At 41.1% G+C, this 12,937-nt stretch overlaps 1 protein-coding gene across 3 annotated transcripts in view; it reads left to right on the top strand.

Annotated features, from left to right (window-relative positions):
* Positions 1–12,937, top strand: part of vav3 (vav guanine nucleotide exchange factor 3) — a 92,712-nt gene that overhangs the window by 66,112 nt on the left and 13,663 nt on the right. For 2 of the 3 annotated variants that reach the window (XM_022754039.1, XM_022754040.1), the window contains exons 17-24: positions 418–509; positions 2,553–2,575; positions 3,737–3,755; positions 6,374–6,504; positions 8,935–9,000; positions 9,674–9,708; positions 10,041–10,157; positions 12,790–12,877. In XM_022754039.1, coding sequence (XP_022609760.1) covers positions 418–509; positions 2,553–2,575; positions 3,737–3,755; positions 6,374–6,504; positions 8,935–9,000; positions 9,674–9,708; positions 10,041–10,157; positions 12,790–12,877 — 571 coding nt within the window. Of the gene's footprint in view, positions 1–417; positions 510–2,552; positions 2,576–3,736; positions 3,756–6,373; positions 6,505–8,934; positions 9,001–9,673; positions 9,709–10,040; positions 10,158–10,508; positions 10,701–12,789; positions 12,878–12,937 lie in introns of those variants that run through there. The other variant, XM_022754041.1, reaches the window with a different exon arrangement.

Raw genomic sequence — 12,937 nt, 5'->3', positions numbered from 1 at the left:
ATCACAAAAGTTATTATTATTCACCCAGAAGGGGACAAGAATGTCATAGCCAACATAGCCAAATTTCATAGCCATCCGCCCAGTCATTGTCTGGACATTACAGTCTAAACCACAAATGTCAACCTCATGATGACAAAAGAAGAAGTCAGGGGATCACCACAGTGATGAAGACTGTCTGTACAAAATGTCAAGGCAATACCACTAATGTGGCTAAAAACTGAAACACAGTACCTTAAAATCAGGTTTACAAACTGTGATCCTGCTAAAACCGTCCCTGCACAACACTAAATCTTTAGACTGCCCCTCAAAATGCAGCTTTGAACCGTACGTTTCCATTAGCCTTGCAGTAATTTTGCAGTTCTCTGTATTGATGTATTGCCACTACTGTCCTGATTTTTCCTCATGTTCTGTCTTCAGGGGCATCTTTAACCAGGGCTACCTGTGCTCCAAGTGTGGTCTAGGTGCTCATAAAGAATGCCTTGGCCGCTTTGGCTGCTGTGGGAAAACAGGTAACACACCACTGCTATACACAAAAATATCACCCAGTTCAGTCTTCAAAGTTATGACACACAGCCTCATCCTGTCTGTAACAATCCTGCACTTCAGTTTGTCACAGAGAGACATTAAATCTAATTGTATGAACACAACTGCACTTTTATGGCAGTGTGAACATAATGACAGATGACACATAATGGTACATAAACCGTAATGTATGAGTGTCTGACTTATTATGGGTATGGGGGAGATTTGTTGCGCTGTGATTTAGAAAATCTGCACAGTGACATTCTGAAAAAGGAAGTGGAAAAAATGGAACTGTGGGAATCAGGGGGTTTGCTCAAAATAGATAAGAACTGAATACGTGCTCTTATTTCTGCAGACCAAGGTCACCCACGTATTCGATCAGCATTGCAGATATTCATTCACACGCTCCCACACTTCCTTGGGTGGTTTTGACAATTCACAGCACCTTAAAGGCAATGTCACTCTGTACCATTGCACGGATCCCCAAAGCTTAATAGCAGTTTTACTGAGGAGTTTTAAGAAACTACTGACTTTTTTATTATGCCCCTGTTGTGTATCTGTCATTCAGCTCCCTGTGCAGGAGCACTGACAGTTCTGAAAGAAATGGAGGGAAAACTTCAGATGTGTAGAATGAAAAAGGGGCCTTCAGAAACCAGCTCCGCATGTCCTCTGCGTGTGTTCGTGCGTGTGTGTGTGTGTGTGTGTGTTTGAGAGAGAGAGCGTGAGGAGGTGAGAAAACTAAAGTCACACTTTTTGTTTGTGAAAGTTCTTTTAGGTCTTGAAAGTGCATGCTTGTGTCATACAGCACTAAAATTCTGCACAATGATAAAACCAAAGCAAGCATGCTGGTTTTACTGTTACAACCTGCATACACTATACCACACTATAACACTGCGTGTCACAGCTGCGTGTGTGTGCTTGTATTCCCCATGGCAAGCTGCCAGCTCCTGTTGGACCTGGCATCTGTCATGGTGCTATCAGGTCGCAGAGGCAATAACACCACTGCCAGGCCCACCTGGGCACAGCGTGTACCTGAGTAGATTTGGGCGACACCGGCAGCAGGAGAGTGTGGAGTTGTTAAGACCGGGATGTCGGTTTGAATTCCCCCACTCGTTTCTCCACACTGTATTCATCCTCTGCAGGAACAGGAAGATGTGCAGGTGTGAGGGGTGACTATTTAAGTAACATACTTAAGTACAATTATTTCTGAAAAAGGGCCAAGTAGCCAACATTTACATTTATATTTACTGACTGGCTTTTATCCAAAGAGAGTATAATAGTTGACATTTTTGTTTGTTACTTCCTTTGTGTTTACACCTCTTTTTGTTGGTTTAAAGCTCAGAAAGCCACCATCATTATAGCAGCATCACAGTATAGGTTTATGTAAGTGTGTGTGTGTGTGTGTGTGTGTGTGTGTGTGTGTGTGCATGTGTGTCAGAGATAAGCCATTGTTTACCTGCATTTGTCTCTGTTATCAGCTCCCTTGCTGTGTGTTTTTGTAACAGGTCAATGTTCACTTGAGGAACAGTAGGCCTGCTGTGTGTGTGTGTGTGTGTGTGTGTGTGTGTGTGTGTGTGTGTGTGTGTGTGTGTGTGTGTGTGTGTGTGTGTGTAGAGGTACTGTAGGTATGGTGCATATATTTGTGGCTTTCTGGCAGCTAGTGTGTGTGTGTGTGATGTGACTTTTCGCAGGTATGTGTGTGGTTTTGTAATTGTTCTGTTTGCACAGGTACAGGAGTGTGTGTGTGTGTGTGTGTGTGTGTGTGTCTAGGGGGTGTAACCCGTTCCTCAGGGAGCCAATGAAAGAAACTGGTGGAGCAAAAACCTCAGGTCTGCCCCCCTCCCTCTCCACCCCCTGCCTCGTTACCTCCTCTATCCCTGCTGTCAGGTAGTGGCAGCGCAGCAAAACAAAGCGAACCACGGTCAGACACGAGCGTCCGCCTTCTCCACTAATGAGGGAGTGTTTGTGCAAGTGTTTGCGTGCACCCGCTAACCCGTCATTCACTATGCCTGTTCTCAAACTTCTTTCAGATCCTGGCTCCGTCAGAACTCAGGTGAGCTGCTGCTGTGTGTGTGTATGTGTGTGTGTGTGTGTGTGTGTGTGGGTGTGTGTGTGTGTGTGTGTGTGTGGGTGTGTGTGTGTGTGTGTGTGTGTGGGTGTGTGTGTGTGTGTGTGTGTGTGGGTGTGTGTGTGTGTGTGTGTGTGTGTTTGTGTGTGTGTGTGTACTGTCTGTCTGTGTCTTCTGTTTGCCTCCTCTCCAAAGCTTTGCTGCACTTTGAAAACTGCTCTCTCCTGCAGCTATTTGCCAAAGAGACTCTGACTCCGATTGACTTGACTTGCTGCAGCCCACCTGATGCCGGAAATGAGACTGTTTTTGCAGGTTCACCCTGAGCTGTATGCTGTTTCTGAAACTGATGTGCAGTATACAGCTACAGTATCCCCAAACTGCAAATTACACTGGGCTAACAACAGTTTACTTAAGTGTTATTTCAGTAACTGTGGCTGAAATTGCACAATGCACAGTGACTTTTTGACACCACTGTATGTAAAACTTTTATGCAAAAATTCCATCTCGACAGTAAAAACACAAAACTGGGATAAAATTTAGAAGTGTCCATATTGCATTATTGCCCTGAATTTATTTTTTTGGTGTCAGGTACTGTAAAAAGTGCTACACACAAACTCAAAATGCAAAGTCCAAACTTTTGTGAAACTGCAGAAACATGTTCTGCTCTGCTGCAGTGCTTACAAAATGTGTGAATGATTACATTGTGTTGTATTGTTGTTACTGGTAGAAGCAGTTGTACAATTCTATTGTACTATTCTGTGTAGAAACATGCAGTTCTCCATCCTCACCAAAATGTTTAAAAAAAACAGTGCCAGTGAGTTTTCAGATGTTCTGTCGTGTCGTGTCTCTGCATGTGGTCTGTGTACTGGAGATCGCAGGCCGGTGGTAAAATATTAATTGTGTGTGTGGTATATCCACTGCATTAGGGGTGTTTGAACATGTTCACTTCACTGCAACAGGCTAATAATTCATTTAGTAGGATATGAGCTAGAAGAGTAGCCTGGAGGTTGCACTGACTTGTGTTTTGGTATGTTTAAGCCATGCACTTTCTCCATGGCAGTGATTTGTGTGTGCCACTGCACACGTGTTTGTGTCTGCATGCCCATTGATGTGTCTGAGTGTCACTTTCTCTGTTTATTTTTTCAGGGCAAAGCTCGAGATCCAGGTGAGAAATTCAGAACACAACACCACACCAGACGTACACTTCATCCTCTCTTCCTCCTCTGTTGTCTCTTTTCTCTTGTTGTCAATGTAAGACTGCTGCTCCCAAGACAAGTTACGAGTCTGGCATTTTATCCTGGCACACTGTGTGTCATTTTAAAAAACTGTCCCCTGCAAAAAAAAAGTCCCAAATGTGACCAATTGTGGAATTGGTATTTTTTCTTACACTTAACACTTTTACATTTCTTCTTTCTTGTTACTTTACATAACTGTCTAATTAGCTAAATATTATAATTATAATGATCTCAAAAATACTTTAAACTATTACATCCTTTTAGGGCTTTAAATAACACAACTAACACTGTTAAAAATTAGTGAAGATGCCCCTCACACATTCGAAGGTGATGTCTTCACATCGCTTGCTTTGTTTTGAAGAGTCCAAAACACAAAATGTTCATTTTATAATGATGTCAAACAGTGACATTCATTATCTCTTGATTGACATTTTGCCTTAGTCCTACACCTTTTGCATCTTTACACCTTTGCAACAGGATTGTTATCAGATCCATCTCTTGTTATTGTGGTACTTTCATGAGATGCAGTTTTCTCTGATTGTGCACATTTCGTGTATTAGCCCTGCGCACATACCTGATATGAACAAGATCAAGCAGGAAAAGTGTTACATTTTCCTCTATCATGTTGTAGGTTTACATGAATTGCAGCTGTCATGGGGTCATATTTTCTTTTCCCGGTGTCAGAGGTAACCTTGCGTAGTAGGAGAGAATGGCGTACCTGGTAGTTGTTAACTGGTTTTATCAGTGCAGCTGAGATGCAATCTGTTACTATGAAAGGCTCATGTTAACAGTTTTAGTTGAATGAAGCCAAAAGCAGAGCACATAAAATAGGTAAGTTACCTGGAGTGTGTAGAAATGCAGTAAATGTAGCTTTTGTATTCCTGCCTCTCTCCCTCTATTGCTTTCTGTCTCTCAGTCTTTCTCCAAGAGAATATGACAAACATACAGCATGACCGTATGTATGTGTGTGTGTGTGTGTGTGTGTGTGTGTGGCTACACCACACCAAAGGCCTTTAATCTCCCATAAACCTGGCTTCAACACTAATTTCTCCGCCCCTCCATCCATTATGCTGCAGAAAATCATTTCTGACTGAAGACGCATTAAAATCAATAGGCATTTGATTGCCCCAGCGCTTGGCGTTTCATAATATTTCGACGCTGCTCTCTTTGTCTGTTTTCAAAGGTGCACTAACACACGGCTTGTCCTTGTGTGGATAGGAATGCAATTCATGCTCCCAAGACTCAATTCTCCATGGCCCTGTGTCTTTAGAAGTCCTATTCAGGCAAGCCAGCACACGTCAGGCTGCCTCAGTGCTACAGTGCTGGAACAGACCCTGAAAGAAAAGCAAGGCACATATAGATGTATTAGCTTTCAATACAGTGCTGTTGACTTCTCTATTATTTTGTTTTAGCTTCACCATTGTCTTCTTGCTCTCACCTGGATTTCTTTTTCTCTCATTGTATTCCTGCACAACTCTATCACCATGCACTGCAGATAAAGATATGCACAATTCATTTGATTATGTTGTGCATATGAGATACGAAGCCAGTATTTGTTTGGCATGGGTGGGTGCTTCATAACAGATGTATTACGATTCAATTTCAGTGATTTCTTGGTGAATAATGGGATGTTGTAAATCAGATCGAGGTCATTCCAGCAAACAAGTTCAGTTGGTTTAAAATGTACTTCCTTTAGTAGTGGGGCAAACCCATGCTACTGTGTAATATGTTACCTGTGGAGCAGTAGCATCCCATTAGTCCTCATATGAGTCCTAAGAGCTTGAGTGTAAACAAGAATCTGTATCTCCAAAGACAATACAATTACCAAACATATTACACTTAAAAACAGCAGAGGGGTTTCACTGTAATTCTTTATTGTGAATGTGATTAGGACAAGTTTTCATTAAATATCAATTGATGGAATTTTCCTTTTAAATTCCCCCTTAGAGGTCCTGAACACATTGTGCAGCTGTACTGCTGATCTTTTCTCTACGACTCGAGATAAAAGATAAGGGCGGGTTATCTGTAATATGATAATGAGTTATGAGTCCAAATGAAGGGCAGCACACAGGTGACGAGGGGTGTGTATGTATGTTTGTGTGAACACATGTATACTCCCTCTCATTACTGCCTGTAATTGGGTCATGAATAGTTTAGTAGAGCAAAGGCGCATCTTTAGAATGACAGACATGTGCCTTTAGACCAGCAGTCTCACACACACACACACACACACACACTGTATAAAGAGGAGACTTTGTTGAAGTGTTGATTACATTCTGGACTTTAAAACACCCTAATAAAGGCTTTCAGTTCGAATAAACTCACTTTATTTCAAACCCCACAAAAATAAGGAACATGAAATATAAGTAGATAATTACAAAAAAGGTCTGTTTAGGTCTGTTTACAGTAAATGTGGTTAAGACCAGTTTGTGGCTCACGCTTTCTTATAACTGTCACTATTCTAAGCGTTTTACTGTTAACTCTTAATACAGAAAGGCTCACAGACAGTAAGCAGGCTCTGACCCTGTCCGTCTCCCTGTTCTCGCAGGTCTGCCCAAGATGCTGGTAATCAGGAACTACTTTGGTGTGCCGAGCCCCACTTCTGGTCCAGCACTCAGCATCCAGACAGGTGACATCATCGAATTAATCTGCGCCGACCTTCACAGCCCCTGGTGGCAGGTCAGAGCTCACACTATGTCTTCATCACATATTTTACATGACTAACAAATGGAGCTGCTACACTTAAAGCTCTCATTTCCTCTAATTTCTGTCTAACCCTCATCCTGACCTCCTGTTCTAATGATAGTGTTAGAAGGATGTTTTTGCTTTTGCTTCATAAGTCATATCAGACATAGTCAGTGTGTTTTTTTCCCTTTTCATTTTATATGTGTAAGTGTGGTCAACAAAATTTTCGCTCGTATCCCTGATTTAGTCCATTTAGAAAGGTCTCAATAACAAGCTGCATGTGACAATAAAATTCTTTGTAACCTGTGTACACCCACAGGCTATTATATACAGCTCAATGCCTCTCATCAGGAAGCTAGACACCCACACTCTGGAAATGTTTGTTTGTTTGTTTGTTTGTTTATGCAAGGGTTGTTGTTATGTGACACAACATGTGCTGTAATCCTCACAGGTGGAGGAGATATGTGATGTTTTCTGGAAATATGATGCATCGTTGTGTACAGAATGAAAGTCATCATAATAATTGTGTTAAGATTTTAACAGAGGCCTGTATTGGCATAAACCTAAGTTGTACTGTAAACGGACATGTGATAAGGAAACCAACAAATCTCACAGTACTTTATACAAAACAGATAAAATAGATAAAAATTTCAATTAACCCTGTAAAACAGCTTAACCGGAGGCAGTGAAAGCCCCACAGTCAGCAAACATTCAATATCCATCTCCTTTGTAGCCAGCAGACCATAATCATTTCTGTTCTGGGGGTGCGTGACAAATAGAATCGATCGTCATAATTTCATTTCATTCAGCAGCAGCCATCTGTTCACTCTGTCAATGTTACCAGCTATAATCATTATCACACTCTTAGCAAGGATGCAGCAGAAAGGGCTGCTTTCCACAAGCACAGATAACATGTCCGGAGGTAGCAGGGACGTGAAGGGTGACGACCACAAAACCAACAAAATGGGCTTAAAATGGACGGGTGGCACACGACTCACGCCTCTGACAAAGTGGCTGTGATTGAAAACACTCAATTCCTGTAATGTAACACTTGTTCTTAGTGTGATACATACAAGGGGTCTTGGATCCCCTAATTAATGGCTAGAAAGCATGCAGTGTTCTTTCTGCCATCATAATTGGCACAAATCAGTGCATTTTTATTTATGTGAATTTATTTTTATCATTTTTTCATACTTCCTTAGGTTGTGTTCCACTACATACGGTAGCTATCATGGGCTACTTGATTAGCCTCAGGTCATGAGTCCTATATTATTAATACACGACTTACCTACCTACCTACCTACCTGTTACCTTAATAATTTACAGACAGTTTCCAGTGCTGAACTGCAAACAGCACTCATGCAGGGCTCTTTATAGAAAATACCAAACTTCTTCCATTTTTTAAACTAATTATTATTTTTAGTCATTAATTATTATTTTGATGTATATGGGATGAGTAATTGTTTTCAGTGGGTCAACATGTATGTATTTCACACACTGCTTCTTCTTATGTTACATAGTAACTAATGACTTACAGTCGCTGTTGTTGACAGTCAATTACAGACCCTATAGTCTTACATAATGCTCATTTACACATCCGGCAAATTCACACCACTGAATTTCATTAGACCAGAACTCGTAACATGTGGAGGAAAGTGTTTCTAGACATAAAGGTGAAGCCAGGGCATGTTAGCTGTGAAACAACAGCAATGTACTGTGAGTACAAACACTGCACATTTGCACTCAACCACGTACAAAAATGTATTGTGACATATGTGCATTTGACATTTTTATACAGCACTGTAAAGCAGGCCAATATACTCAATAGCATTTCAGAGCTGGAACCTTAATGAAACAAACTGTTTAAAATTAAATTTCAATGCAGTGTTTACTTAAGAGACTGCTGTTTTTTAATTCCCCTCGCAAGATATTAATAACACACCAAAAACAGTCATTTTACATGGATGTTAAAGCTCTTTATAGGCAAGTCACCTCTGTGGCGGAACTGTAACAATACATATGCACAAAACAAGTCATTTTGCAGCCATGGAATCCATGACTGAATTATTGCCCCATATAAATCAAGTATTTTCTCAGCTCACAGACAAAAACAGCATCATCTGCCCACAACGCCTGAGCCTCAGTCAGAAAGAGATAACTACAATATGGCCTCCAGAAAACCCCTATTTATATGGACTGAGCCTCCCCAGTGTTGATAAATCAAGACGCTGAGCTTAAAGACTCATCACCACGGGAGGAATAAGGAAGTCGTCCTCTTTCTCTGTTCCTGCCAGCCATTATTTCAACAATGGTTAACTAGGGCTGTAAATTTGCTCTGCTCTGTGTTGCAAGCTAATTGTTCCTGAATTATGGAGACAGAGTCAGCCAGATGTACATAATGCAATTATCTCTCTGTGGTTTCAGGGCAAAATCCTGTCGAAGAAAGAGGTTGGCTTCTTTCCAAGCGATGCCGTGAAGCCGTGCCCGTGTGTAAGCAGCATTTCCTTCTACTCCTTTGCTACATTAGGGCCTTCAGTACCAGCTAGTAGTGGGCTACATGAATTTACTACCAGCTCAGTGACGTGGGAATGGCTAGGGATTTCTGAGGAGGGGGTGAGTCTTTTTACCTGGCATGAGAAGAAAAAAAATGTGTCATGCTGTGAGCACAGGGAACCTGGCTGGTCTTGTGAGATGCTGGTAGTTCAATAAGAAGCAAAGAACAAAAGCATATCTTATGAGGAACAAGCTTCCTAAAGAGGAGAGCTGAGAGGAGAAATGGTTTGTTTCTTTGCTGAGTGAACTATGTATCAAGTGCTTGTTTTTCTTCTCCCTTTTATATATACCATCTCTTCACCACTGGCTCGTCATGTTCAGTTTGATAAAATGAAATTCAGACTCTAGCCAGCTGCTTCGCGAATATAAGACCTATCTGTAATCACCATTTCTACAATGTTGTAAAGATAAGATGAGAATTTAGCTGTTTTATTGAGGTTGTACAAGTGTAAAAGCACCTGCTCTATATGAGAGCAAAACATCAACTTGAAAACAGTGTGCTGCAGAGCTAGAGCCAAGCACAAGACTTTATTGCAGTAAGTCATATTGATGTTGGATTAAAATAACAACAAAAACAATATCACATGACCACTTGTACTCTTTGCTCCAGGTCCCAAAGCCTGTGGATTACTCCTCTCAACCTTGGTATGTTCACCAAACAGCCTCCTCACTCACAATGTCTTTTAATAAGAAGGTGAAAGTCTTTGCTCACAGTGATTTTTGATGGCTTGGATGAAAACTCATTAAATACGGATGTAAATTAACATGTACTGAGGATCATATCACCCAAACCAGCTCCAGGGGGACAGGATTATTTATGTATTGAACTTTAACAATTAAGCTCTGAAGCTCTACTATGACCTGGAAGCAAATTACAGATCTATCACATAGATTTTACAGGACAAATGTGATCAGCCAAGAAATGTTCCATAATGAGATTTCAGGTGGTCAGGCTCCCTGTGTGTGCCTGGTTGTAGGTTTGCGGGGCCCATGGAGAGGCTCCAGGCAGAAGCAGAACTCATCAACAGGGTCAATAGCACCTACCTGGTCCGCCATCGCAGCAGAGAGTTCACAGAGTACGCCATCAGCATAAAGTGAGTCAGCTGTTTCTACCACCCCACTCAGTAAAGATTCTGCCTCGGTCAATGATGTCAGTGTTATTCAAACTCATTCATGAAACTAACTTGTGTGTGCTGTGTGCTCATCCATAGTACGAGTGCTCTTTGAAAATGGCAATCCTTTGAGCATTATTAGAGATTATTAGTTTGAACGACTTCAGTTCATGATCTGTTGCTATATTTTGTGAAAAAAAAACAATCTTAAGAGGAAAAGAAAAGACAAGTAAAATTCAGATGGAGATATTTATGGGGTGAGAAGTATCTGCTTGTCTTCGCGTTCAGCTGTCAACTATCATCAGACTTTATTGTTCCTCCTTTACATGACAGTCTCTAGAGTCTGCTAGACTCATCAGGTGCCTTCAGCCAAACCACAGTATTGACCAGATGTAACTCCCACACATCCCACACGACACTATTCGACCGACTCATTTATAGTTCCTTAGCAGGATGAGGTGCTTTTCCTCTGAGGGTGAGTCTGTGGTTAACTACAGTGATGTGTGTGAAACTGACCAAACCAGATGCTAGTAATGTGGCAGCATCTCAAAGAAGACACATGTAACAGTATTCATTATTCTCTGACCCCAGAACCCACAAAAACAATCTTAGCAATTTATAATTAGAAGCATACAGACATTTTGATCTTGGCAATGAGGAATTAACAAAGTAGATTTCAGAACCTTGCAGTGCTATTGACTCTACCAATGTTTTTGACTTATCTCTGTGCTCAAGATAAATGACGTCAGTGTAAACGCAGGCAGTGAAAAGACACCATTCAAGTCTCTGAGCTGGAGCACTTTTCCTCCATGAGGAGCAAGCAAGCTTCTGTGAGCAATGGAAACACTCCTTTAAACATCATTTAACTTATTTTTCAGCATCCTTTTTACCTCACAGAAAGGACCGCTTTCAGTGCCTTCGGGTTCCCTCTGTGCTGAAGTCTTAATTGCTGGCAACACACAGACGTGGAGCTCTGAACAGAGCAGAGGACGACTGTAAGACTGTTCAGGGTTATTAAAACCTCCCCATGAAAGAGAGAAGCTGAGTACAAAAGAGTAGCTTCGTAGCTATGGGCACAACATTTAAAAATTATTATTCACAAATGGAAATGCCATCTAGCCTGTTCCTCTCAGCAGAGCAAGCAGACGTTTGATGATTGTGTCCAAATAGCCAAGGGACCAAAGATCTTTACAAATAAGCTTAGGCTTTGAACTTCTTGAACTTTCTCAAACTGGAGGCAGCTTCCTGTGTAGCCACACACAATAGAGAGCATATCTGACTCTTTGAATCATTAAACCTTACACTATCTAAATTTTAAAATCTTGAAATAAGTTTCTGGAAGTCTGCGTTTTGTTTTATTTAGCAAAGAGAAAAGTTCAGCATTTTAGAAAAAATGCTCATTTAATCCACCTACCAGCATCTTTAAATTCACTAATGAATATGTTATATCTCATTTGTTTAATCCCTACGAAAAACCAGTTTGTGTTTTTATGGACGTCACTGATCTGATGCAAAATCCCTCATAAAAAACACAACTTGTCACTATTGCAGTTTGGTTTTTGAATAGTTTAAACAAAAACAATACAACTTGTTACTGAGCTCAGAAGAGCTGGTAGGCTTTGGACACAGCTATGCTAGCTTCCCCCAGTCTTTATGCTAAGCTAAGCTAACCAGCTGCTGGCTGTAACGTCATATACAATGTGAGGTATCAATCTTTTCAACACTCAGCAAGAAAGTGAATGGAGGAGAGGATATTTTCCAAAAATGTTAAACTGTTCCTTTAACATTAAAATCAGCAACTCTAGTGCTGCATGATCGATATTCTGGTGGAAAACAAACACATCTCTGAACATTTTACTGATCAATATATTTGTGAATATGTAAACGAATAACATTTCCTCATGACGTTGATAGAAAACATATTCCAGTCGTAATTATGTTTCCTACAAAACGTGTTTTCTGTTGCAAATGAGTTGGATATAAACTTAGTTTCTAGGAGACAGGATTGCTTCTTAAGTCCAGCTCATCTCCTGATAACCAAGACCTGACCCAGGACCAGAGTCAGGCCAGGTGTCCAAACTGTATTCATTGTAACTGGGTCAGGTAGAGCCTGCAGAGGGAGAGTGGGAGCTTTGAAGTGAATTTTCATGGGTGTGTTCGTGAAGATCTCCACTGAAAGATTAAAGCCACTATATGTAAAGGATTTTAAAATGTCTAATTTTGGCTATTAGAATAATTTGATACTTACATAAAGAATCTTTCACACAGGACAGGAAGTAGCTGACTGGTACACTTTTGGATAATTACTTATAAATCAACTTTGTGAATGAATGATTTCTGTACTCTGACCACAGCCTTTTACCCATCCAGCCCCAGACCTTGATCAGCCACGCTCTTAATGCAATTCAAGTATGGGGCCTGGAGTGGGGTAGGGAGGTTTACACACATGCGCACATTTTCTCCTGACCACCCATCATTCATGTGTCACACACCTTTGGGACTCTATGCATTACACCGACTGCTGTGTGCTCCACGGGGGCCAGGGGCCGGCCACCGATCGATGGCGGTGATCAGAGAGGGAAATTACACTCATAACTTATTCAATGGCTCACAGGTACAACAACGACGTGAAGCACATAAAGATCCTGACCAAGGAGGGCTGTTTCTACATCGCAGAGAACAAGAAGTTCAGAAGCATATTAGTGAGTCTGTTTTATTTTTCAAATTCCACCACTGCAATTCATAAATAAATCATCGTGTTC

The sequence above is a fragment of the Seriola dumerili genome, unplaced genomic scaffold (assembly GCF_002260705.1).
Source record: "Seriola dumerili isolate Sdu_G_001 unplaced genomic scaffold, Sdu_1.0 BDQW01000216.1, whole genome shotgun sequence".
In the NCBI taxonomy this organism is placed as follows: Eukaryota; Metazoa; Chordata; class Actinopteri; order Carangiformes; family Carangidae; genus Seriola; species Seriola dumerili.
This window is presented reverse-complemented; position numbering and strand designations above follow the sequence as displayed.